The sequence below is a fragment of the Acomys russatus genome, chromosome 17, assembly GCF_903995435.1.
Source record: "Acomys russatus chromosome 17, mAcoRus1.1, whole genome shotgun sequence".
Taxonomy (NCBI): Eukaryota; Metazoa; Chordata; class Mammalia; order Rodentia; family Muridae; genus Acomys; species Acomys russatus.
Genome location: NC_067153.1, coordinates 34,971,996 through 34,998,248, shown reverse-complemented (window position 1 = coordinate 34,998,248; position 26,253 = coordinate 34,971,996). Strand labels below are relative to the sequence as shown.

The 26,253-nt window shown below is 35.6% G+C and overlaps 1 protein-coding gene across 2 annotated transcripts in view; it reads right to left on the bottom strand.

Annotated features, from left to right (window-relative positions):
- Nucleotides 1-2,585: 2,585 nt before the first annotated feature.
- Csmd3 (CUB and Sushi multiple domains 3) overlaps nt 2,586-26,253 on the bottom strand; it is a 1,090,370-nt gene continuing 1,066,702 nt past the window's right edge. For both annotated transcript variants that reach the window (XM_051159708.1, XM_051159709.1), the window contains 6 exons: nt 24,946-25,011; nt 21,621-21,779; nt 19,702-19,814; nt 18,433-18,520; nt 16,961-17,096; nt 2,586-3,449 (listed from right to left, as the gene is read on the bottom strand). In XM_051159708.1, coding sequence (XP_051015665.1) covers nt 3,290-3,449; nt 16,961-17,096; nt 18,433-18,520; nt 19,702-19,814; nt 21,621-21,779; nt 24,946-25,011 — 722 coding nt within the window. In that variant the 3' untranslated portion in view covers nt 2,586-3,289. The remainder of the gene's footprint in view (nt 3,450-16,960; nt 17,097-18,432; nt 18,521-19,701; nt 19,815-21,620; nt 21,780-24,945; nt 25,012-26,253) is intronic.

Here is a 26,253-nt window from a genome sequence, read left to right as displayed (position 1 = left end):
AAAGATTAACACCCAGTGACTGATCTTTTAATCTGTATTATGTCCATTTCTATATACTCACTTGTGAACATATCACATAGTAAAACAAATCTCACCTTTTAGTCATTTCCACCATTACACAGGCTTCTGTATACTCATATATTTAATTTTCTTAAGATATAAAAAAGGTGTGATAAGGCTTTTAAAGATTTTTTATCATCATAAAAATTCTACAAACTTTTGAAAAAAGTTAAAGACTGAATAAAATTTAAATAAATAAAAACTAAAATACTAGATATATGTAAAGGAAGAAAAACATATGAAGAAAGGCACAAAATGAGAAAAACAGAGGGAATGAAACACAGAAGAGAATACAAATAAATAGAAAATATAACTGAAAATACAAAGAAATTAGGAGTGAAGGGGGTGTTTAAAGTTAGCAAGAAATTACAGAACAAGGCTGGGAGAGCAAGATGACACAGTGTATCATCTAATGATCCCTTAAATAAAAGTTGCCTCTTATACCATAAAAGTTCTTTAGTAAAATTGAATTAAATAACATACTATGTTCATAACATTATAGAAACAATAACTTTCCAGAGCACAGATATTTACATTACTCATGAATATGTTGATACCACTCTTTTGCTTAAAAAAAAAACTTATTTGCATGGTATGTTGTTACTGTTGAGTTTTAACCTATGAAACATGTTACAGAAGTATCTTTACAAAATATACCATGGAATATTAGAGAATATTAATTATATATAAACTTATACAGTACCACTGAAAGTCATATTTGAGGACAGTTCTTAGTCAGGCTCTTATGACCTTAAACTAGTTAGAAAAATATTATTGATCCATGTATCAAAGGTACAACTACATTGTTCTTAAAGGAAATCAGAGAGCAATTATCACCTGAACTTCCTCAAATGAGTGTAAGCAGAAAACATCCTTTATGAGGGAGAAAATGGTAATCATGATTTTTAATTCCAAATCTAAATGCCCCTCAAAGGACAGGGTACTTTCTCAGTATGGAACATACAAACATATAAGCAAGGAGAGATGCTGGACATCTACAAAGATCCTTAAACATTTTCATATCTCACCATGTAGTCATCTAGCAGCATGTCCCTTTCCCCATTCATAAATTCCTCATTCCTAATATAGAGGTGCATATGACCATGCCTCTGTTTTCTTCTGTACTTATCTCAATAAATCCCTTATTTTAAAAAATTCATGTCACTATATCATATTCCATGGGTCCCCTATAGTGAGCCTATGTTTGGTACCCGAATCAATTATATTTACTGGTATTCTATTTGCCTATAAAAGACTATTACAGTAGTAAGTAGAAAACAAAGGGAGAAACTAAACATTACCTGTTACAATGTGACATGCAATTGAGGGATATTTTTTTAAAGTATCAAGTGAAAACAGGTCTGTGCCTTGCTTTTACAAAAGAAAAGCTAAAGGTGAATTTGCAAAGAATACACATTTTACAAAAGCAATTATCCTTTTTTATTTGTTTACATTGCACTGAAAATTTACATCATACTTTTACAAAGTTTTTTATCATAAAAATATACTTCTTTACAAAAGTGTATGCATTAATATAAGAGGAGTAGCCAGTTGCAGAAGAAACGTCATTTAAACAAGATCTTAAACATATTAACCTTAACATTAGTGAATGAATCATTGTTATTGCAGTCATTTGAATAAACAAGAATAAATAACAGATGGCATAAAATTTAAAACCGCATCCTGTCAGTAGAATACAATGTTGAGAAAATTTATGAATTTCCAAAACAGTGTATCTCAAAGTGTTTTACAAGAAATTCACTAAATGCAGAGATAGCTCCAAGCGGTGCTCCCAGGTGCAATAGTTTCTCGTAGGCACTCTTGTCTCATGATACAAAAAGTGAGACCCTTCACAGAACAATCCATATTTGAAATGGACAACAGAGAGTTCACAATGGGCATGTGTTTTATTCAATGAAATGAAACTTAATGAACACAAAGAGGAAGACAATGTTCTAGGAACTAAAAATGCCAACACTAATGTATCATGTAGCTTGAAGTGAGATCAACATAACATCTAAACTTGTTTTAATGAGACAATGAAAAACACTGGCTGTACCTGATACCTACTTCTTAAAAATAGGGTATAGACAGAACATTTAAAAACCTGTCAAAATTTGATGAATACATATATTTGGGAAACAAATTTATATTGGTGATCTGAAAGAACATTTTTTTTTTTTTTTTTGGTTCTTTTAGTCATTAAGGTAAGGGGTAGATCAGAATATATTATACCTCATTGTTCAAAGAAACTAAAAAGTATCTAAATTAGTAAAACCAAAGATTCAGCTGGAAGGATATGCAGACGTAATTAAATGGAGACATAATTGATTTATTCTAGTAGGTCTTTGAAAACCATTGTAGTGTTTGGTTTAAAAAGGGTTATCAAGCTGGTGTCTTAGATAACTGCAAAATAAACATCTTTACAGATAATTTTTGTGAGCCGAAATACTTTCTGAGGCAAATATCTAAGAGCATCTCATAGCTCAGTGGATAAAACTGTTTCCTTGATAATGGAGAAATAAAAAAAGGTCACAATATGACCTTGCCATTTGCAGAAAGTTGAAAATGATCCTTCAAAAGGTAGTATCTGTATAAGTAATACAGAATGCCAGATTGGGGTGGGCAACCTTATTTCTTCTGTGGTATCAATTAGCTCATAAATACTTAAAGGCATGTGTCATTCCTAAATATCCAAGGAAGTAAGGAATACAATGCCTTGGATAAAAAGAATGAATTGCAGATTTGTGGTATGAACTACAGACACGTGAGTGCAATGTAGTTAGTGACAGCAAAGAGGAGTCAGTGATCTATTGACTCTGGTAAGTATAGCTCTTATTTTCTACCCTATATCATTTTTGTACCCAGTCCCTCTAATATAGTTTATAAAGCACAGAAATACTGATAGTGGATGCTCCTCCAATATATGCAAATAATTTTATGTTTTAGAATAATCTCCTTTTTAAAAAAAGCAAATAAACTGTGAGTAAGCACTCTTGGAGTGCAGCCAGATTTCTGTAAAACTCTCCATGGTAAACATGAAGATGAATTTTGATCCAGTTTATCAAAAACAAAAACAAAAACAAACAAAAACACTCTTCGTTATTATTCCTCAGGAAATGGTGACCCAGCAAGTCCTGAAAAGTGTGCTTTGTTTAGCAGTGAACTAAAAGTGCACTGTTCAGTGTGTCGATTTCCAGGGTTCTGAAGAAGGCAACATGTTGCCGTGTTATACCATTGTGCAAACTGTATTCAAGTTGGGGTCGAATCGTACGGCCTTCCCCTCCACAGACTTGGCATTAGTGTCATACATGGGATTCTCAAAGGCTGCTTGGCCATTGTTATTTTCATGAACAGAACATCCTGTGTACTGTGTTTTCGGTGCAGTCCTGTTAGAAAAAAAAACATTTATAGTGGCATGTTAGGGTACTAGAAATAGCAGACTAGGGTTCACATAATGCACTTTCATTATAACTGGTAGGGGATAATGTCACTTAAAAGTATTAACTAAGAAATCCCAAACCTACTAAATTTTATAACTATTACCTATAAGTATCATATCAATACAAATACATGGATTTGCTCCTTCAAATTTTTGTGACAAGTAAAAATTACTGTGTATATATAAAATATAAATCAGGATGGTTCATCTTTTCATTGCCATATATTCGCTTATCATATATGTACTAAACATCTGTTTATATTCCTAGCATCATTCCCAATATATAATGCATCTACATCTTCAAAGCATATAATATCATTGTTCCTGCGAATTTAAAGTGAAGCAATAGAAGATAATGATTATGGATAAACAGAAGGAGAAGACGAGATTATGATAGTTGTTATGACTCAAAGAAAAACAGTTAGCATGCTAACAATTAGCTTGTAAGTTATTTTAAGAAAAACAATGAGGGAAAAGTTGTCTGGGAATTAAAATTCTTTTTTGAGACTTGAAGAATAAAAAAAGGATACAATTCTATACTAAAACAGAAAAGGTAAGCACATAAAGACTAGACAGCAAATGTTTGTGAAACAGAAGGCTAATTTGGTTACTCCATAAATGAAAATCTTCAGGTGTGTTGTCATCTTATGTATATAAGAGCCAATAATATGGTAAAAAAATTCTTGCTGACATTTCTGTTTTGGAAATGTTTCCCAACATCCACGAGTAATTAAACGTTTACCTTTAATTAAAGAAATGGAGCCTAGGCACATTGGCGTAGCTATGTTTGCATCAAGAGTTTCTTCCTTTGAGTGGGACCCCAGGGCCCAAATCTGCCTATCATAATGTTCTACTTGTAGGTTTCCAGGACTCTGTGGGTCCTACTATTTCCCCATTCTTCCATGCTACTCTCGCCTAGAGTCTCCATCGGATGTCCTCTCTTCTGACCCAATTTTTTGGTAAGTAAAGTTTTTCATGGTATGTATCCCTTGGACTAGTGTTTTGATATAAGTGAGTATATACCGTTCGTCTCTTTTTGCTTCTGGGTGAACTCACTCATTATGATCATTTCTAGCTCAATCCATTTATCCACAAATTTCGGGAATTCCTTGTTTTTAATAGCTGAGTAGTATTCCATAGTGTATATGTACCACAGTTTCTTTATCCACTCTTCTACTGAGGGACACTTAGGCTGTTTCCATGTTCTGGCTATTATGAATAAGGTTGCTATGAACATGGTTGAGCAAATTTACTTGTTGTGTGCTGGAGCATCTTTTGGGTATATTCCAAGGAGTGGAATAGCTGGGTCTTGAGGAAGCCCTATTCCCATTTTTCTGAGATAGCACCAGATAAATTTCCAAAGTGGCACTAGCCAAGGACAATACAGGCGGTAAACTTTTAAACCCCTGCCCAGATCTAGCCAATGGTCAGAACATTCTCCACAGTTGAGTGGAGAGTGGGATATGAGTTTCTCACGTACTCTGGTGCCTCACATTTGACCATGTCCCTTGGAGGGGGAGACCTGGTGGCACTCAGAGGAAGGACAGCAGGTTGCCAAGAAGAGACTTGATACCCTATGAGCATATACAGGGGGAGGTAATCCCCCTCAAGAACAGTCATAGGGGAGGGGAATAATGGGAAAATGGGAGGGAGGGAAGAATGGAAGGATACAAGGGATGGGATAAACATTGAGATGTAACAAGATTAAATTAATAAAAAAAAAAAAGAGTTTCTTCCTAAGTTCTTGCCCCTTTCACTAATGCTCATGTATTGTTTCTCTTTTCCAAATATGTTTTACAATTTGTATATTGTGCTGCATTTTTATGGAAAAGGACAGAATTGATGTAACTAATTTCTAGATCTTAATTCTTTTTTTTTTTTTTTTTTTAATCTGGGGAATTTTTTCTTTTTTTCTTTTTTTTTGTTCCTTTTTTTTTTATTATTAATTTATTTTTGTTACATCTCAATGTTTATCCCATCCCTTGTATCCTCCCATTCCCCCCCCCCATTTTCCCATTATTCCCCTCCCCTATGACTGTTCCTGAGGGGGATCACCTCCCCCTATATATTCTCATAGGGTATCAAGTCTCTTCTTGGCTACCCGCTGTCCTTCCTCTGAGTGCCACCAGATCTCCCCCTCCAGGGAACATGGTCAAATGTGAGGCACCATAGTATGTGAGAAAGTCATATCCCACTCTCCACTCAACTGTGGAGAATGTTCTGACCATTGGCTAGATCTGAAAAGAGGTTTAAAGTTTACCTCCTGTATTGTCCTTGGCTGGTGCCTTAGTTTGAGCGGAACCCCTGGGCCCAAATCTGCCTATCATATTGTTCTACTTGTAGGTTTCTAGGACCCTCTGTATCCTTTTATTTTGCTATTCTCCCATGCGTCTCGCATTTAGAGTCCCAATAGGGTGCCTTCCCCTCTGTCCCAGTTTCCTGGTAAGTGAAGGCTTTCGTTGGACATGCCCCTTGGGCTAGTATGCAGATATAAGTGAGTATATACCATTTGAGTCTTTCTGCTTCTGGGTTAACTCACTCATTATGATCATTTCTAGCTCAATCCATTTATCCACAAATTTTGGGAATTCCTTGTTTTTAATAGCTGAGTAGTATTCCATAGTGTATATGTACCACAGTTTCTTTATCCACTCTTCTACTGAGGGACACTTAGGCTGTTTCATGTTCTGGCTATTATGAATAAGGTTGCTATGAACATGGTTGAGCAAATTTTCTTGTTGTGTGCTGGAGCATCTTCTGGGTATATTCCAAGGAGTGGAATAGCTGGGTCTTGAGGAAGCCCTATTCCCATTTTTCTGAGATAGCACCAGATAGATTTCCAAAGTGGCTGTACTAGTTTGCATTCCCACCAGCAATGAAGGAGTGTTCCTCTCTCTCCACATCCTCGCCAGCATGTGGTGTCGCTTGAATTTTTGATCTTAGCCATTCTGATGGGTGTAAGATGGAATCTCAGAGTTGTTTTGATTTGCATTTCCCTGATGACTAAGGACGTTGAGCATTTCTTTAAGTGTTTCTCAGCCATTTGATACTCCTCTGTTGAGAATTCTCTGTTTAGTTCCAAGCCCCATTTCTCAATTGGGTTATTCGGTTTGGTGGTGTTTAATTTCTTGAGTTCTTTATATATTTTGGATATTAGACCTTTGTCAGATGTAGGGTTGGTGAAGATTTTTTCCCAGTCCTGTAGGCTGTCGCTTTGTTCTCTTGACAGTGTCTCCTGCCTTACAGAAGCTTCTCAGCCTCATGAGGTCCCATTTATTAATGGTTGACATTAAGACCTGGGCCGTTGGTGTTCTGTTCAGGAAGTTGTCTCCTGTGCCAATATGTTCCAGGCTCTTTCCCACTTTTTCCTCTAAGTGGCTTAGTGTCTCTGGTTTTATGTTGAGGTATTTAATCCACTTGGATTTGAGTTTTGTGCAAGGTGACAAATATGGGTCCAGTTTCATTTTTTTACACATAGACCTCCAGTTAGACCAGCACCATTTGTTGAAGATGCTATCCTTTTTCCATTGAATGGATTTGGCTTCTTTGTCAAAAATCAAGTGACCATATGTGTGTGGATTCATATCTGGGTCTTCGATTCGATTCCACTGACCAACCAGCCTCTTGCTGTGCCAGTACCATGCTGTTTTAATTACTATTGCTTTATAGTACAGTTTGAGATCAGGTATGGAGATTCCTCTAGAGCACCTTTTATTGTACAAGATTGTTTTAGCTATTCTGGGTTTGTTGTTTTTCCATATGAAGTTCAGAATTGAACTTTCAATGTCTTTAAAAAATTGTGTAGTTATTTTGATAGGGATTGCATTGAATCTGTAGATTGCTTTTGGTAGGATGGCCATTTTTACTATGTTAATTCTCCCGATCCATGAGCAAGGAAGATCATGCCATCTTCTCAGGTCATCTTCAATCTCTTTCTTCAGAGTTTTGAAATGTTTTTCATACAAGTCCTTCACTTGCTTAGTTAGGGTAACTCCTAGATATTTTATATTGCTTGTGGCTAATGTGAAGGGTGTGGTTTTCCTAATTTCTTCCTCTGCAAGCTTGTCATTTGTGTATAGGAAGGCTACAGACTTTTTTGAGTTAATTTGTATCCAGCCAATTTGCTGAAGGGTTTATCAGCTTTAGGAGTTCTCTGGTGGAGTTTTGAGGGTCACTTATGTACACTATCATATCATCTGCAAAGAGGGATAATTTGACTTCCTCCTTTCCCATTTGGATACCCTTGATCTCCTTTTGTTGTCTTATTGCTCTGGCTAGAACTTCGAGTACTATATTGAAGAGATATGGAGAGAGTGGGCAGCCTTGCCTTGTTCCCGATTTGAGAGGAATTTCCTTGAGTATCTCACCATTTACTTTGATTTTGGCTATTGGCTTGCTGTATATAGCCTTTATTATGTTGAGGAAAGTGCCTTGTATCCCCGATCTCTCTAAAACTTTAAACATGAATGGGTGTTGAATTTTATCAAATGCTTTCTCTGCATCCAAAGAGATGATCATGTGGTTTTTTATTTTCAGTTTGTTTATATGGTGGATTACATTGATGGATTTCCGTATATTAAACCATCCCTGCATGCCTGGAATGAAGCCTACTTGGTCATGATGAATGATATCTTTGATGTGCTCCTGTATTCATTTTGCAAGTATATTATTTCGTATTTTTGCATCTATGTTCATAAGAGAAATTGGTCTGAAATTCTCTTTCTTTGTTGAGTCTTTGTGAGGTTTAGGTATCAATGAGACTATGGCCTCATAGAATGAATTTGGTAATTTTTCATCCATTTCTATCTTTTGGAGTAGCTTGAAGAATATCGGTATTAGCTCGCCCTTAAAGGTCTGGTAGAATTCTGCACTGAAACCATCTGGCCCTGGGCGTTTTTTGGTTGGGAGACCATCGATGATTGCTTCTATTTCTGTAGGGGAAATGGGACTATTTAGCTCGTTTTCTGTTCTTCATTCAACTTTGGCAAGTGAAATTGTTCAAGAAAATCGTCCATCTCCCTTAGATTTTCAAATTTTGTGGCGTATATGCCTTCAAAGTAGGATCTTATGATTCTTTGAATTTCTTCAGTGTCTGTTGTTATGTCTCCCTTCTCATTTCTGATTTTGTTGATTTCAATACTGTCTCTCTGCCTTTTAGTTAGTTTGGCTAACGGTCTTTCTATTTTGTTGATTTTCTCAAAGAACCAGCTCCTGGTTTTGTTGATTCTTTGGACTGTTTTCTTAGTTTCTAATTTGTTAATTTCAGCCCTGAGTTTGATTATTTCCAGGCGTCTACTCCTCTTGGGTGTTTCTGCTTCTTTTTTTTCTAGGGCTTCCAGTTGTGTTATTAAGATGCTTATGTGCGATGTTTCCAATTTCTTTTTAAAGGCACTTAGTGCTATGAATTTTCCTCTTAGCACTGCTTTCAATGTATCCCACAAATTTGGGTATGTTGTTTCTTCATTTTCATTGAATTTCAGAAACTCCTTGATTTCTTTCTTTATTTCTTCCCTGACCCAGGTGTCATTTAGCAGAGAGTTGTTTAGTTTCCACGTACGTGTAGGCTTTTTGTTATTTCTGTTGTTGTTGAATTGCAGCCTAAGAACATGGTGATCTGATAGGATACAAGGTATTATTTCAATCCTCTTGTATCTATTGAGGCTTGCTTTGTGACCTACGATGTGATCAATTTTGGAGAAGGTTCCATGGGGTGCAGAGAAGAAGGTGTATTCTTTCTTGTTTGGGTGAAAGGTTTTATAGATATCTGTTAGATCCATTTGACCCATGGCATTGGTTAATGATGTTATTTCTCGGCTTAGTTTCTGTTTCAATGACTTATCCTTCAGTGAGAGTGGGGTGTTGAAGTCTCCCACTACTATTGTGTGGGGACCAATGTGTGGTTTAAGCTTTTTTAGGAGATCTTTTAAAAATGTGGGTGCCCTTGTATTGGGAGCATAGATGTTCAGAATTGTGATGTCATCTTGGTTGACTTTACCTTTGGTGAGTATGAAGTGTCCTTCCTCATCCCTTTTGATTAATTTTGGTTGAAAGTCTATTTTGTTCGATACTAAAATGGCTACACTTGCTTGCTTCTTGTGACCATTTGCTTGGAATATTTTTTTCCAACCTTTTACCCTGAGGTAATGCCTTTCATTATGGGTGAGATGTGTTTCTTGGATGCAGAAGAATGTTGGATCTTGTTTATGTACCCATTCAGTTAGTCTGTGTCTTTTTATTGGAGAATTGAGGCCATTGATGTTGAGAGATATTAATGACCAGTGACTGTTAAGAGTCTTAATTTTGATGTTGTTTCAGTCGAGCGTTTGTGTAGTTGTGTTTTTGCCATGGGATAGTTATCTATTTCCTGGGTAGTTTTGGTGGTAGCTTGACCCTTTGGGATGGAGTTTTCCTTCTACTACCTTCTGTAAAGCTGGGTTTGTGGATAGGTACTGTTTGAATTTGTTTTTGTCATGGAATATTTTGTTTTCTCCATCAATGGTTATTGATAATTTTGCTGGGTAAAGTAGTCTGGCCTGGCATCTGTGGTCTCTTAGGGTTTGCAGGATCTCTGTCCAGGCCCTTCTGGCTTTTATGGTCTCTGCTGAGAAGTCGGGTGTAATTTCTGATAGGTTTACCATTAAATGTTTTGGCCCTTTTCCCTTGCAGCTTTTAATATTTTTTCTTTGTTCTGCATGTTTTGTGTTTTGATTATTATGTGGCGGGCAGTTTTTTCTTTTCTGGTCAATTCTATTTGGTGTTCTGTAGGCCTCTTGTATGTTTATAGGCATCTCTTTCTTTAGATTGGGGAAATTTTCTTCTATGATTTTGTTGAGAATAGTTTCTGGGCCTTGGAGTCTGATATCTTCTCTTTCTTCAATGCCTATTATCCTCAAATTTCTTCTTTTCATGGTGTCCTTAACCTCTTGGATGTTTTGTGTCAGGAGTTTTCCAGATTTGGCATTTTCTTTAATGGTTGATTCAATATCTGTGATTGTATCTTCTAGCCCTGAGATTCGTTCTTCCATCTCTTGGATTCTGTTAGAAAAGCTCACCTCTGTGTTGCTCGCCTTCTTCTCTGAGGTCTCACGTTCTCGTTTTTCTTCTGTCTGTGTGTTTATCATTGAATCCATTTTCATTTTCAGATCTTGAACTGATTTTTTGATTTCTTTCACCTGATTTTTGTATATTCCTGAGTTTCTTCCATTGCCTCTTTATAGGTCTTCAGAGCTTGAACCGTTTTATTTATTTCTTTCATCTGGTTGTTTGCATTTTCCTGCAATTTTCCAGTTCCACTCTATGTGCTTCTTTTATGTCTCTCACCTGTTTGTCTGCATCTTCCTGCATTTGATTACGAATTTTATTTGTTTCCTCCATTATCATCCTCATTACTAAGGATTTGAGGTCATTTTCTTGTATTTCCGTTGTATTTGAGTTCTCTGGGTTGTTTTCTTTGGGATAGCTGGAAACTGGAGACGCCATGTTGTTTTGGGGTTTTTTGCGTATGCTTTTTCACTGTCCTTTAGACATCTTGCCGTCTTTGTTTTTGTTGGGTAGCTTCCAGAGTTGAATGGAGGGTGTCTGACGATAGATTCACTTGTTTTCTCACGATTTCCCTAGGCTGCGAGCTCAAAGCTTCACTGGTGTGGATGTTAGGAGGTTAGCCCTGTTGTTCTGGTCTCTCACAGCCAGTGATCCTCAGCCCCCCTCTGCTGTGGATCCTGCAATTGTTCTGGGTCTCTGAATGAGCGTTGGGTCAGGCCAAGGTATCCACAGCCTCTGTGTTCCCTGCCAAGTCCAGCCAGGAGCACTGGGACCGAACCACGGGCAGAACTCAGCTAGATTCTCAGGGCCTGAACCGTCTGCCAAGCTCAGCTAGGGATTTTGGGCCCAAAATGCACACAGGGTCAAGCCAGAATTTTTGGGCTGGGACTACGCACCAAGCTCCGCTAGGGCCTTTTGGCCCAAAGTGCGTGCTGTGGTCAGTTATTGACTCAGGGCCCGAACTGACCACCAATCTCAGCCAGGAATTCTGGATTCAAACTGCACACTGTGTCCAACCAGAGTCTTAGAGCTGGTGGAACCGAGAGCTCTGTCCAGCCTGCACCACAGCAGGAGAACTGCGGCTGCTCTGAGTTAGCGCCAGTGGTGGAACAAGTGCTCCGCCCAGACTGTGTCACCGCAGGGGAGCTGCGGCTGAGCTGAGGTGGTGCCTAGGATGGAACTGAGCACGTCACCAAGCCTGCGCCACAGGAGGAGAACTGCAGCTGCTCTGAGTTAGTGCCTGTGGTGAAACCAAGTTCTCCGCCCAGACTGTGTCACTGCAGGGGAGCTGCCGCTGAGCTGAGGTGGTGCCTAGGATGGAACTGAGCACGTCACCAAGCCTGGGCCACAGCAGGAGAACTGCGGCTGCTCTGAGTTAGCGCCAGTGGTGGAATAAGTGCTCCGCCCAGCCTGTGTCACCGCAGGGGAGCTGCCGCTGAGCTGAGGTAGTGCCTAGTGTGGAGCTGCGAGCTCAACTGAGCCTGCGCCACAGCAGGGGAGCTGTGGCCACGCTGAGTTAGTGCCTCAGGCAGAATTGCTTGCTGGGCCGGGCCAGTACCCGGGACTCTGGGGCCGAACTGTCCGCCGAGTCCAGTCTGGGTCCAAATGCTCCACGTGACCCAAATCCTGCCCCGAGTCACCTCTCCCGTAGCAATTCCCACCAGCCACCACACCAATCGCCTCCACCGGAAGGCTATGAGCTGCAAACCTCAGCCGCTGCTGCTGGTGCCGCTGGTGCTGCTGCCTCTGCCACTGCCGCTCCGATCAGAGAAAAACCACGCTCCTCCCGTGTGCAGGGGCACGCAGGTCCTCCACACCCTGGTCCCTCCGAACCGTGGAGCACTCCCGCTGCCGTGATGTTCGGACCTCGGTGTTCCTGGCTCAGAAATCTGTGCAATTCCCTGAATTGTTCACTGCAGCCTCCAAACGTGGTCCACACTGCTCGCCGCCATCTTGGATCCTCTCTCATACCACAGTTTCTTTATCCACTCTTCTACTGATGGACACTTAGGCTGTTTCCATGTTCTGGCTATTATGAATAAGGCTGCTATGAACATGGTTGAGCAAATTTTTTTTTGTTGTGTGCTGGAGCATCTTCTGGGTATATTCCAAAGAGTGGAATAGCTGGGAGGATGTGGGGAGAGAGGAACACTCCTTCATTGCTGGTGGGAATGCAAACTAGTACAGCCACTTTGGAAATCTATCTGGTGCTATCTCAGAAAAATGGGAATAGATCTTAATTCTTAAAAAGGTTTTATATGAAGATAAATTTGATTCTTGATTCATTTCCTGATACTTGGCATTGTACATTTCAACTGTCAATTTTGCTGAATTGTTTTGTTGCACATTGTATTATGTTACTTTCCATTCCTGTGACAATTTATGTATTGTTATTATTTAAAATAGGGATAAACTCAATGAAAATAAATTGTAAAGCACTCTTAGGAACTTAGATTTAAGTTCTTACTTAAATAAAATTTACTTGAAGAAAATTTTCTTTTGCAGGGTGAATACTGTACCATAGCTATAACTTCATCACTGTCATTATTTGATCAATTATACTTACAATAAAAACTAAGTAATATATTATGGCCATCTCTTTTTTATTAGGTAAGAATCAAGAAAGGAGGGGAATCAAGGCAATGTATTACAACTGCCTCTTCTTAATATTGATCTACATTTTTTAAATCTAGACTTCATTTATTCATAATAAATCATATACAGTAAAAATACTTACATAGCAATCCAGAAAGCCAAGTTGTAAATGTTGCATTGTAATTGTTTAGCTCCTTTGTAATTGGCAACCCTGAAGAAGATACTATCTCTCTTATCTAGGTGAGTCCAAATAATAATTTTAGTCCTTCTCAAGTCTCTGATAGGTTTGAAGACTAACTAGGTATAGTTTCAGTTATGCTTAAGTTGTGTAAGATTTAGGACAAGGTTTTAAGCTCAAGAAAGTTGTTTTTTAAGTTGATAAATACAAGACATGGCAGGGAATGATCTGCATTTTTGAGACAAGGTCTTATGTATCTCAAGCTCCCTGAAATTCTCCGTATTCAAGAGTGGCACTGAATGTCATATGCTCCTGCTTTTACCCTCACGCAGCACCACAACCCAATGTTTGGAGTACTGAGGCTGCACCCTGAGTGTCATGTTTAATGGACAAGCATTCTACATCAGAGTCCTTGGGGTATATCTTTAAAGTAAACACTAACCAAGCTTTAAAACACCAAAAATGTTACATTATGCATATGGGTTGACTCAAATTTCATTAAATCCTAAATACAAGAGTTATGTTTATCCAATTCATGAAGAGACATGTGGACAACATTCGTCTTCAATTTGGTAATTATTAAAAACAACAACAGCCGGGCATGTTAGCAGTTGGCTTTAATCCCAGCACTTAGGAGACAGAGACAGGTGGATCACTGAGTTCGAGACCAGCCTGGTCTACGAAGCAAGTCTAGGACAGCCAAGACTACACAGGGAAACCCTGTCACAAACAAACAAACAAACAAAAAAAAACTAAAAAACAAAAAGGAAAAAAACCCAACATAATGAGGGTAAAAAGACCTTTTGTACAGATAGCATATTAAGGAAATGAAAAGAAAACCTACAGAAAGGAATACTTTTTAGTCACACTATGCATTTTATGAAGGTTTCAAGTCTAGCATAAGGAAGGACTCAATAACATGAGCAAGATAAAAAAATTCAATGTGTAAATAGACACTACATAGTTCTGCTTAAAATTCAGAAAACATGAGAACCTGGTGTGTCCACCTCCCGTTGGTGAGTCTACAATGCATTTCTACTATTAAGCCTCAGGGAAAATAATGGGAAATGGGTTAGAAAGATTTTTCAAGAGTGAGTAGAAGTTCGAGGTGGTGGTGCACGCCTTTAATCCCAGCTATTGGGAGGGAGAGGCAGGTGGATCACTATGAGTTCCAGGCCAGCCTGGTCCACAAAGTGAGTCCTGGACAGCCAAGGCTACATCCACAGAGAAACCCTGCCTCGAAAAATCAAAAACAAAAAACAAAAAAACAAAAACAAAACAAAAAACTGGGCATGGTGGCTCAAGCTTTTAATCCCAGCACTCAGGAGGCAGAGACAGGAGGATGCTGTGAGTTTGAGGCTAGCCTGGCCTACAAAGCAAATTCAGGACAGTCAAGGCTACACAGAGAAACCCTGTAAAAAAAGAGTGAGTAGAGCAGGATAATTAAGGCATCTTCTACATGTAACAGGAAATGCCACCTCCATGAAATCTTAGCTCTAAGGTTGGCAAAAACAAGAGCAAATAGTGGCAGCACCAGTTGTTGTTCAAATACTGATAGAGGAAGTTTCAGAAGACCTCACCACTACAGAAGAACAAGCAATCAATAGAAGCTAAGTAAGGGAGAATTAGTCTTATCTATGGATAAACCTCCTGATTAGATTTCCAATCCCAAGTGGTCAACACTAAACACATGTAAATATCAGTCCTACATGAGGTCAGGTTTTTTTGTTTCTTGTTTTTTTCTGTGTGTGTGTGTGTGTGTGTGTGTGTGTGCGCGCGCGCGCGCACGTGTATCTGTGTATCTAGTTAATACTAAGTACAGAACAGCGGTTCTCACCTTATTAATAGTATGACACTTTAATGTAGTTCTTCCTATTGTGGTGACCCCAACCCTAAACTTATTTTGTTGCTACTTCATAACTGCAATTTTCTCCTGCTTTGAATCATAGTGTAAATATCTGATATACAAGATATCTGATGTGACTCCCAAAGGGTTCATGACCCAAAGTTAATAGCTGCTATCGAGGAAGAAGCTGTGACTGTGAGAGGGAGTAAGGACACTGGAGGAGTTGGAAGAGGTGAAAATCCAGGTACACATGGTATAAGGATTAGAAATGGAATTGTCAAAAATTAACTCAAAATGAAAACTGAATATACTCAACATTATCAGAAACCATAGGAATTAAAATCAAAATTATATTGAAACATTGTTTCGAACATGATATCATGGACACTATAGCAAATTAAACTAAACAAAAAAATAGAGAGTAGGCGTTAGAGAGTTGTGTTGAGGTCAGAAAACTGACCCATTGCTACTTAAAATGCAAAATGGTACAGTTACTAATCAAAATCACTGGTGGCTCCTCGGTAAATTAAAACTAGAATTAAATACACTCTAACAATCCCAATCTTTAGTGTATACTCAAAGGAATTAAGAAGCAAAAAAGTTATGCACACACATTAGTCACAACAGCAAACGTTGATACAACTTAAGTACCCAACAATTTAAGACTGAGCCCACTCAATCAAACAACAAAAACCAATACCCCAAACAACATAATATTTTTCAACGGAAACAAAGCACTGATGAAAGGTATCACTTGAGTCAAATCTTAAAACACTATGCTTAAGAAGAAAGGACAAACATCACACATTTTATAATGGAATTCATATGGAAAATCCAAAAGAAGGAAAATGACAGAGTTGTAGTTCCTTGTTTTGGCTGAAATTTGACATGAAGGGATTAGAGAGGAACTGCTAATAAATTCACATTCTTTCTGTATGGATGAGTACATTCTGTACCTACATGGCAATACCTTTTACATGGCATGGTAGATGTTCTCAGTGTGGTTAAGTTATACAGCTAAATGTTTGTGAAAGTTACTTAGATACCATACTAATATTAATGGACCACCACTCTTAGATTGCACAGACTGGTATAGAATTAAAAAAAAAAAAACCTGCAGATTGAAAAAGGCAATGTACGTCAGCAGACAAGTACGTAAATATGTAAATATACTTAAAGATATTTAATTGAATTATTTTTTTCTGTAGGTTTTTACTTGAAAAGAGATTTTTTTTTCCAAATAGTGAAGAATTAACTAACAATGCTCCTTCCAATGTCTGTATTACATAGAATATATATGACCTAATAATCATAAGTGCTACTATTTTTTGATCTATCACAAACATAATCGTTGAATAGTCTTCAAAACAACAGAAAATGTGCAACCAATTAGAAGAATGGCATGTGCCGTCTAGGGTAGAATCACTCAACAGTGCCACATGAACTTGAGCTTTCAGTTTTCTCCATGAATCTGGCTGCAGTTAGTATATTTTCATTTTAATTCTTAGTGGAGATAGAATATCTCTAAAGGATCAATATAAAAAATGTATAAGTAACATGTGCATATTAAGCTCTGTCCCAAGAAATTTAAAGACAAAATGAAAAAGAGTTAGGTTAAATCACGTGCAACTTCACAGTTATGCACATATGAATCAAGGGGGTGAGTGATAGAATGAGAAGGTTTACAATTCTGCACAACTCACAAAGTGGAAATGTGGATTTGAGATGATACAGTAGAAATAACACAAATGGAATGTTTGTGTCAACATTTTTTTGTCACAGAGTTCCATACACTTACCTTTGCTTATAAAGATAAAACCCAAATCCTGCAAATATAAGTGCAAAAAAAGGCACAAGAATTGCAATGGCCACGGAACTACTATTTGTACCATGAGGCTGATTTGAAGAATTTGACCCTTCTGAAGTATTCAGTCCTAATGGAAACAACACAAATATGTCAGCAAATTAAAGGCATTTCAAGTTTATAATTGATCTTTTTACTTAAAAAACGATAATTTCCTTACATTTTCAAGTTAGAAAAAATAAGGCTTTCTAAGATTAAGGATGAGGATGGAGAAGAATAAACATCCAAATGAAATTGATTCTTTTTATACATTTTTCTTAAAAATGGAGTGTTTTAGATACTCGGGCATGTCATATGAAAACCCTGGTACCAGTGACATTACTGTGTAAATATCCAATGCTAGTGGTATTTTATACTATTGTTAAAACTGCACAAATTTATGTGGTAGATTACATGAAATAATAAATTATATTTTATTTAGAGAGTTAACATATTATTTATTTTGTTTATATGTATTTAGTTGTCTGAAACGGTATATATGGCTTAAGTAATAGTTTACTTCATTTAATATTTCATATGTTTATGCTATATGTTCTAATCACATCTATTCTTCCCTTTCACCTCCCTTGAGTGCTCTCCATCCTAGTACCCAATTTCTGGCATTTTGATGAACAGTTTTATTCAATGAATTTATAAAAATTCAATTTTTTTATCCTGTCTTTCTATACGTATTTTCCAGTGTATCGGTGTACATACAATAAAAGTTTAAAGTTATGATTTATTGAAATAAATTGTAGATGATAGCTTCATTGTTTATATGTCAGTACAACAGTTTGATGATTGTAGACAGTGTACCTCAGGAATCTATACATCAAACACTGTGTGTTTGTAAATACCAAAAGATCATTAAGTATGGTGCCTATGTTAGAAGAATTATAAATGAAGATTACAAAACCTTGTGCTTCATAGAACAGAAAAATTTGTGTATTTAGGAAGAACCACGCTCTCAAGGAGACCCATTCCTCAAAGTTATTTTTCCTTCCAGGCTATAAAAGTTTCTCACAGTGCCACTACATCTACTGAGAAGTAAGATAATTGCTCCGATATTTAAACTGAAAAGAAGTAGTATAGTTCTCAGGAGAAAAGGTAAAAATAATTTACACTTTAAAATTTTCATGTTATCCATATCACATTTCCTTATTTGTATTTGCTTAGGAGCAAGACAGCTTATCATATTAATGACAGATATAATGAAAAACTAAGCTTTGTATAGAGTTATTACATAAAGAAGTGATATTTTAAAGAATGTGCTTATTCTTCAAATGTGCTAAAATGGCTAACTGTATAATCCTGACAGTGCATAATTCTAGATACTGAAAGTGTGCAAAATGTACAAAATCGGTTGTCTTTTTATGATGTCTATACTATCAAAGGAACTTGTTGAAAATAAAAATAAAATATATTACCCAATCTTTGTAGTCCAAATTGCCCATAATCTTTGCCTTTGATAAATCCTTGGAATACATAAGTAGCTCCATCAGGTTCAGCAGAAACCTGAAAGTATTTGAAATTCTGATTAAATATGAAGGCAGGCAATAGCCTTATTATTTAAGCCTCAATAAGTACTCAATACATTCTAAAGTGAGCATTGGCCTTCATTCTTTTTTTTTTTTTTTTTTTCTTTCTATGCAATGAACACATGGTACAAATTTTCAATCATAAAGACAAAAGTACAATTTATAAATTTAAATAATTATTATATTGGTAAATGGAGATTTTATATCACTATACCACTGTGTAATAAATCTTTTATAAGATAAGGGGTACATTGTTTAAAACATAAACCAACATAGAGAAATTGAATCAGTGTGGAGAAATGGCTCAGCATTAAGACCTGCCTCTCCAAAAGACTTGCTTTTATTTCCCAGCACCCACACTAGGAACTCACCACTACCTGTGCCTACAGCTTTGGAGAAATCAATGCCATTACTGCTTTTCTGTAAGCACAACATGTATTGTTGCACATGCATATCCCCATGCACACACAGATACAAGTAAATGAAAGTAAATAATAAATTAGTTTCCCAATTATACTGGCCCTTCTTCCTTTCCAGAGAGTACAAAGAAGATAATTTTTTTTAATAAACCAGGCTCTCATTTAGCCATAGGCATGAAAGTGAGGTTGATAATTGGTTAATCATAATACTATGGTATAAAGATTGTATTTTCCATCACACTAAATGTAAGAAGCCAGTGACAAAGGCCATAGACAATATAACTTCACTCATAAACAATCTACTTTATGTAAATCTGTAGAGAAAAAAAAAACCACATTATTGGCTTTGTAGTGCTAAAGCAAGGATGAGGGGTGAGGAAAACAAAGAAAGATATAGGATGTGAGATACCTAATTGAAGTGATGAATTATTCTATAGTGAGTTTTCTGGGTACTCTACCTATCTGAACACATAATAATACCCACCAATATGTATACAAAACATTGATTAATTGTAGAATATGTGAAAATGTTAAAATCAAGTCATTCATACCAGAGAAGTAAGGCTGTATTAAAATGCATATATACACATATATACATATATATAATGTGTGTGATTATAAACATAAATATATGATTTTTGCATTCAAATAAGCTAAATTGAGAAACATTCTTTTTTTTGAAAAAAATCTGTATTTTGCTATCTATATAAACAGCATGCATTTAAGGAACTATACTTACAAACCCATCCATGGCCCAATTCTCCTCCTTCATTTTCTTCACAGAAGTGTGTGCTGGTACTTTTATAAGATATATGTGTAACATTAGGCGAGCTTCCTGGCTTTTGTAGACCCCTGCAAATTGCAAAGACATCTATCTAATTTTGTAAATAGTTGTTGTTCATCTTATTATCAATAACTTATTAGAAATATTATTGAAAACATGATATTCAAATAAATAAATGAAGTCTCATGTCAAGGATGACTGCACATACAATGTCTCAAATTGCAAAATGCCCCTGTCTCTCAGCTGAAATCACAAATCAAATCATATGTGAATTTTAAACAACTCTAAATGCTAGTACCAAACAAGTGATTCCTTCCTGCAATCAGACAGACATGCAAATTTAAAGGTACAAACCAGGAGTTTAAATACCTGATGTGCTCTGTAACAATGGATTATTTGCTAATTTTGTGTATTCATGGAGTCACAAAAATAATTATGTATGGTTTCTATGCTCAAATTTTTTCATTACAATAGAATTTGCAAATATGATACACAATTAAGTAAATATATGAGGAAATGTGATCAATTTCAGGCTGAAATAAAACAGTCTATTTACTCTGGGTCTACCAGAAAATACCTATTGATTACAAGAACACTTGAGCTATGTCTGAAAATTTACATATATCTCAAGATGGCAAATACAGGCAATAATGTAAACACAAGAAGCAAAAAGATCCACAGTGATTTTTCTCACTGGATATTCTGCAAAGTGGAATAAGTTAGAGTGTAGATAAACTTAAGTGAATGATAAGTCAGGCATTGAGCAAAAATTTTATGATTCAATATTAATTAAAAATTGACTTATTGGCTCATATATATATTTATTAGCAAGGCAACCTAAGAATGTGTTGGTAATAGCAATGTAAGGAGATACAAGCCTTGACCTATAGTAAACTACAATAAATAAGAAAAATTTCCTAACATTTAATATTTGAGGAAACTGCTTATAATTGCCCTATATATATAGTCACAGTGAGTGAAAGCTAATGAAATTATTAAAAGCTTTCACAAATTTTCTAAACTTATAGAGATCTGTTTAGAAAATTTATTACCTTATAACAAGCACAAATATATTTTTGCTAACTTGGAAAACAAAAGTGTTACTTTACATTTGATAGATAAATTAATCTTTAATAAAATGTAAATATATCTTTCATTCAAATTAAAATTTTATGATATATTCCATGTAATTTTCCATATTTAAAAATGTAATATATACTAAATTTTGACAAGTGTACTTAATGAGGTGGCACAGCAATATAAGTTAATACAGTTTCTTATACAATTTTCAAATTTAATAATTTTATTATATTTATACCACAAATTAAATTATTAGTTATAATTTCTCAATAATTCTATATACTAAAAGAAATGATGATATAGTTCATGTTTACAATATCATAATTCCATTTTGATGAATGAGAATTCTAGTCCAATACAAGATCTCTAATTCTCTCCACATAAAAATAGTCTTAAGTCTCTCATAGGGTATCAAGAAGAGACTTGATACCCTATGAGCATATACAGGGGGAGGTAATCCCCCTCAGGAACAGTCATAGGGGAGGGGAATAATGGGAAAATGGGGGGGGGGAGGGAAGAATGGGAGGATACAATGGATGGGATAAACATTGAGATGTAACAAGAATAAATTAATAAAAAAATTAATAAAAAATAGTCTTAAAGACACTTAACTTCACAGTTTAGCTTTAGGTTTGTATAGTAATATCTATTCACTAATTCAAAACTTTAAAATCCCTACTTCTGAATAAATTATCTCTTCCCTCAAAATGAAATATGAGAAATATCTCACAGTAGTCAATCATGATCGAGTGAGAGCCTGGACGCATCACTTCTACGAGATTTGAATCTGGTACCTGAAAGCAGCAACTCCATGTCGCTGTTGCTAAGGGTGGCGTTGACTCTGCCAGTAGAGGCGTTGAAGCTAGTGACTGTCAAGGTCATGGGCTGTTTCCTTCCTTTAAAATTATAAGAGCCTTTCCATATATAATTCTGGGCAAACACATCATCAGGAACTGTGAATAGATTAGATAAATGTCACCTTTAAACTTCACACTGTCCTCTAAATATGATCATCTGATACTGGATTAAATACTTTAGGCTGTTGAACAAATTATCTATCCCTAAACATAAATCATCTTCAGTGACTATGATTTAATATATTCTTTATTTATTTATAAAGTTATAAGAAAACAAATCACACTTTTGAAGCCTAACATTGTTCAATAATCATTAATAGAAAAGCAAGACTCCATAACAACTGAAGACATGAGGCTCGTAGTTAGAATCAGAAAAACACAAGCTTTCCTTATATTTTCTCCCCTATAATGTTTTTTTTTTCTTTTATCAGAAAGAAAAAGATAATTGTACTGAGCCTATAAACCGGTGGGCATGTCTCCAGAGGCCTTCTATTCTTGTAGTGTCCTAGGCAGATTCAATGGAGAAAGAACATAAACCATGTTCTCTTTCCAACGGCCCTTGAGGCAACCTGAAGGGAATGGCTTTGTCCCTTTTACAGAATGTTGAGTTCAGTTATTGCAATAATAGAAGAGGTGCAGGGTCTCCACTTTATTGACAGCTTTGAGGCTTACAGGTATTTTTAGAAATAAAAGAATTGTCACTAGAAATTTCCAGTTTTTATGGGACAGAACAAACTCCGACAGACCCTGGAGTTAGGCTGCTTGTATCTAATGTCCTTTTCTATATTAGGAAAACTATTTCATTCTGCATATATTTCATAGTTCTAAATTGAGATTGCCACATAAGTAATATGAGATTAATATGTATTAGTTATAATATTGAATAAATAAGAAATGCAAAATGTTTAGCTAATTGTTACCTAATGTTTTAATTATGATTCAGATGAAATAGGGAGACTGGAGCTTGTTATATCACTAAATAACTGCTCTGTGTGTTTGTGTGTGTATGTGTGTGTGTATGTGTGTGAACCATGTGTTTGCCATCATGAATTATCTATACTCTGTCTCTCAAACTTTTGTCAACTTATCCTTCTACTAACACTGTAACCCTAAAATCAAGTTATCCTATTATGTTTCTATGTCTGCAATTATCTTATTTAAAACATTGTAAGAAAAACAGGTTTGATATGATAGCTTTTGGCTAACAAAAGTATACCTAAAAAAATGTACAAAGGAGTAAGAAGAAAAATCCCCTGCCTTAGAAAGTTCATTTTCATGGGGTAACAGATTCTTAGTTGAGAAGGTTTTAGGAGAAACAGAGAAAGATGTCCTAAGATTGTATCTCGTAAATGGTTGTCAATCAGCAATTGCTATTTTTTATTGCTTATTTCTCCTCGTCTCAGTTGTGATGATTCTTGACCACCTCCATACCATTAATAAAAATCAACTGTTACTTAGCAATCTTCTACCATGAATGAAGATAAATTAAGGCTGGTAATTAAAATATGTAAAAGAAAATCCCTCATTTTGGGAAGATGCTATTAAATTCTTAGAAATAAAATGTACGGACCCATATCGGTAATATCAGTTGTATCAAAATGAATAATCACTGTGGTAGAAAAATAATTAAACAACTGGTTCTTAAAAGGAAATAATTTGTATTAATAAATACTTCATGTGGTAGGACTATTTCATTAATTACAGATTCTACGTTTCCAATGAGCATAAACAGAATAGAGTATGGAAGGCATGGCAAGACTCCACTCTTGAGTCCAACATGCTGCCTTCGTTCTTCCCCTTCCCTGAGGAGAGGAGAATCTCTGAGTGGTCTGGCCTTTGTGGTAGCCTGTGAGGTGACAATACTTCTTTCTACTTTTATCTCTTCCACAAAAACACAGTTATTTCAAAATTTTGAAGTGACATACAACTAACTGTGATGTGAATGCCCATGAAAGACTGAATTAAGTAATGGCTTCTATTCTCGTTCTTATTGTTTATTTTGGGGATTGTGATTTAGCTGTAATGTTTCTCGCTTCTCTTTCTTTCCTCCATTAGTAACCTCAACGCAAATAGGCCCAAACTTCCTTCTTTATATGATGTAGTTATCTGTACTTCTAGTAGTCTGGGGCACATAAGATGATTATAATGTTAGAATATTTTAAGACATGGATGACTGGAACATTCTATTAAAATGTGGCAGACCTCACTAGTAGACTAATGTGAGCCTGGTATCTCTTTGAAAATATTTTAAGCATTACCTTGGTATATGATTATTAAGTTATCTTTGATAACATCTATAAAAATAAAGATATAATCTTACAGTACTTTGTAAGTTTAGAAAGATAATATTGATAGTTACTGATATTTTTCTACAATTTTAAATGTATTTAACCTTTGCTCTCTCGTATTTATATCTCTTTTATTTTAAAAACCTTGTTTCTATGATTTTTTTTCATTCATTAAAGTTTTTTCTATTATGTCATCTACAGTTTTATTTGTTTTGTTTTAGTATTGATTTTTGACTACTGTGCCACAGTCTTTACATGTTTAAACAGAGATATAGCATCAACTCTGAGAACTTTCTTGTGTAAGAATTTAAGGCTATAAACAGCCTTTATAGCTTTACTTTTCTTTATGTTCCCAAGTTGGACTGAAGATAAAAATTTATAATACAAAAATGGAATCCACAATAATGTAAAAGAAATAATTGGGACATACTGTACATTTTATACTTTATACTGATGAATATCTGATATACTAAATAATTTTAGACTGAGAATTACATCCAGGTTATAGGATTTTAAATCCCATGTTCTTAATGATTAGTATATACAGTTAACATTGGAATTTTAAATCAGAAAATTACAAATAAATTGTACAATTTTAGAAGTTAGTGATATTATCTTCTACCAAGTATATTGCAATATATACCTCTAAGTATATGTCTTTTAAATTTAGTCTTGTCTTCCATTTTAATTTTAGATATAAAAAACATCATGTTATTGTAAGAAAAACTTAACATAAAAATATATAGATAGATGCATAGTCATATTTTTGACAGAAATAACTATGTCCAATAATTTTTAAATATATTAAAATATTTCATGCAATATATTCATATTATATTATATAATGATTATATCTAATATAGTGAGAATAATTTTATCATATAAAGTATATAATTTTAAAAAGTAAAATATTTAAGGAGAAAATTGTACATTAATTATAGAGATCATAACTTCTAGAACAACCTATTACTTACCACTTAGCTTTGGACTAGGTGTTCCTAATGCAGGTCGAGGGTCTTTCACTAATACTTTGGAACCAGCTGTGGCAACAAAACAGCATTCCCAGAAGTTAATATATTGTACACAGTGTGACACTATCAATTTTAGTATGAATTATTACCCAATTTATTTCAAAATTCTTTATTTATTCCATGTCATTCAAAACACTTTGTGATTATCAGGATTGGCAATTATTCCCATCACAGTCCTTTAGTACAAGGACTCTTATTTAATCTTCACAGCACAGTCTATTTTGAGTAGAGGCAGAAACTAAAATGAAACAGTTAGTGCCATCATAAACACAGGATTGTTTGCTTGTCCCTTTTGACCAAAAGGAAAAACTATTTCTGCAGAGTTCACACTTACAAATCAGAATTTGCCAGAACAATTCATTGTGTACCAGAAATTGGATAAGCTCAAAAGCTAAAGCTTTCAGATATGCCAAAGAATGTCACGTGCCAATAAAATCACATGTGGGCTAGACACGAACAGAAAGTATAGGAACTATGAAATACAGTTTTTTCACAGTCTGTGCCCAAGGAATACTGTCATGTCCTTATAAAAAAAAGTAATGGGAAGCAGATTTAGAAGAAACAAATATTACACTGGTATATCAGTCCCCCTGGGAAAAAACTGAACTCTACTATTATATTAATGATGGTAACCAGAGTTAACAACAACAAAATAATTGCTAATAAAGCTTTGGTATTATGATGTGTTTGAATAGGACAACATCAAGCTATTTAAGAAGTTTGTAATATATGAAACTACATGATGAATATAACACAGAGACATGGAATTAAAAAAAAAAACCAAACCTACTAATTTAGACAAATTAATTCATTCGGTTGTACACTTATAGAGGTATTTCAATGGAAATACCTTTGAGGGATTTTTGGTTTGGTTTGGTTTTTGGTCTTTGTTTTTGTTTTGTTTGTTTGTTTGTTTGTTTGTTTATGAGACAGGGTATCTATGTGTAGCCTTGGCTGTCCTGAACTCCCTTTGTAGACCAGGCTGGCCTGGAACTCACAGCGATCCACCTGCCTCTGCTTCCCAAGAGCTGGGATTAAAGGCGTGTGCCACCATGCCAGGCCGACTCTGAGGGATTCAAGCAGACAAGTCAACTATAGATGTGAATATGTAACTCTGAGGCTAAAAGAACAAGAATGTAATAGGAATGCTAACATGGAAGTGATTTCCATAGAAGACACTACTGACATGCATAAGATCACAAAGGACAGAGTAGAGAAAATGAATGGAGAAGACAATTGAATTCTAAACCT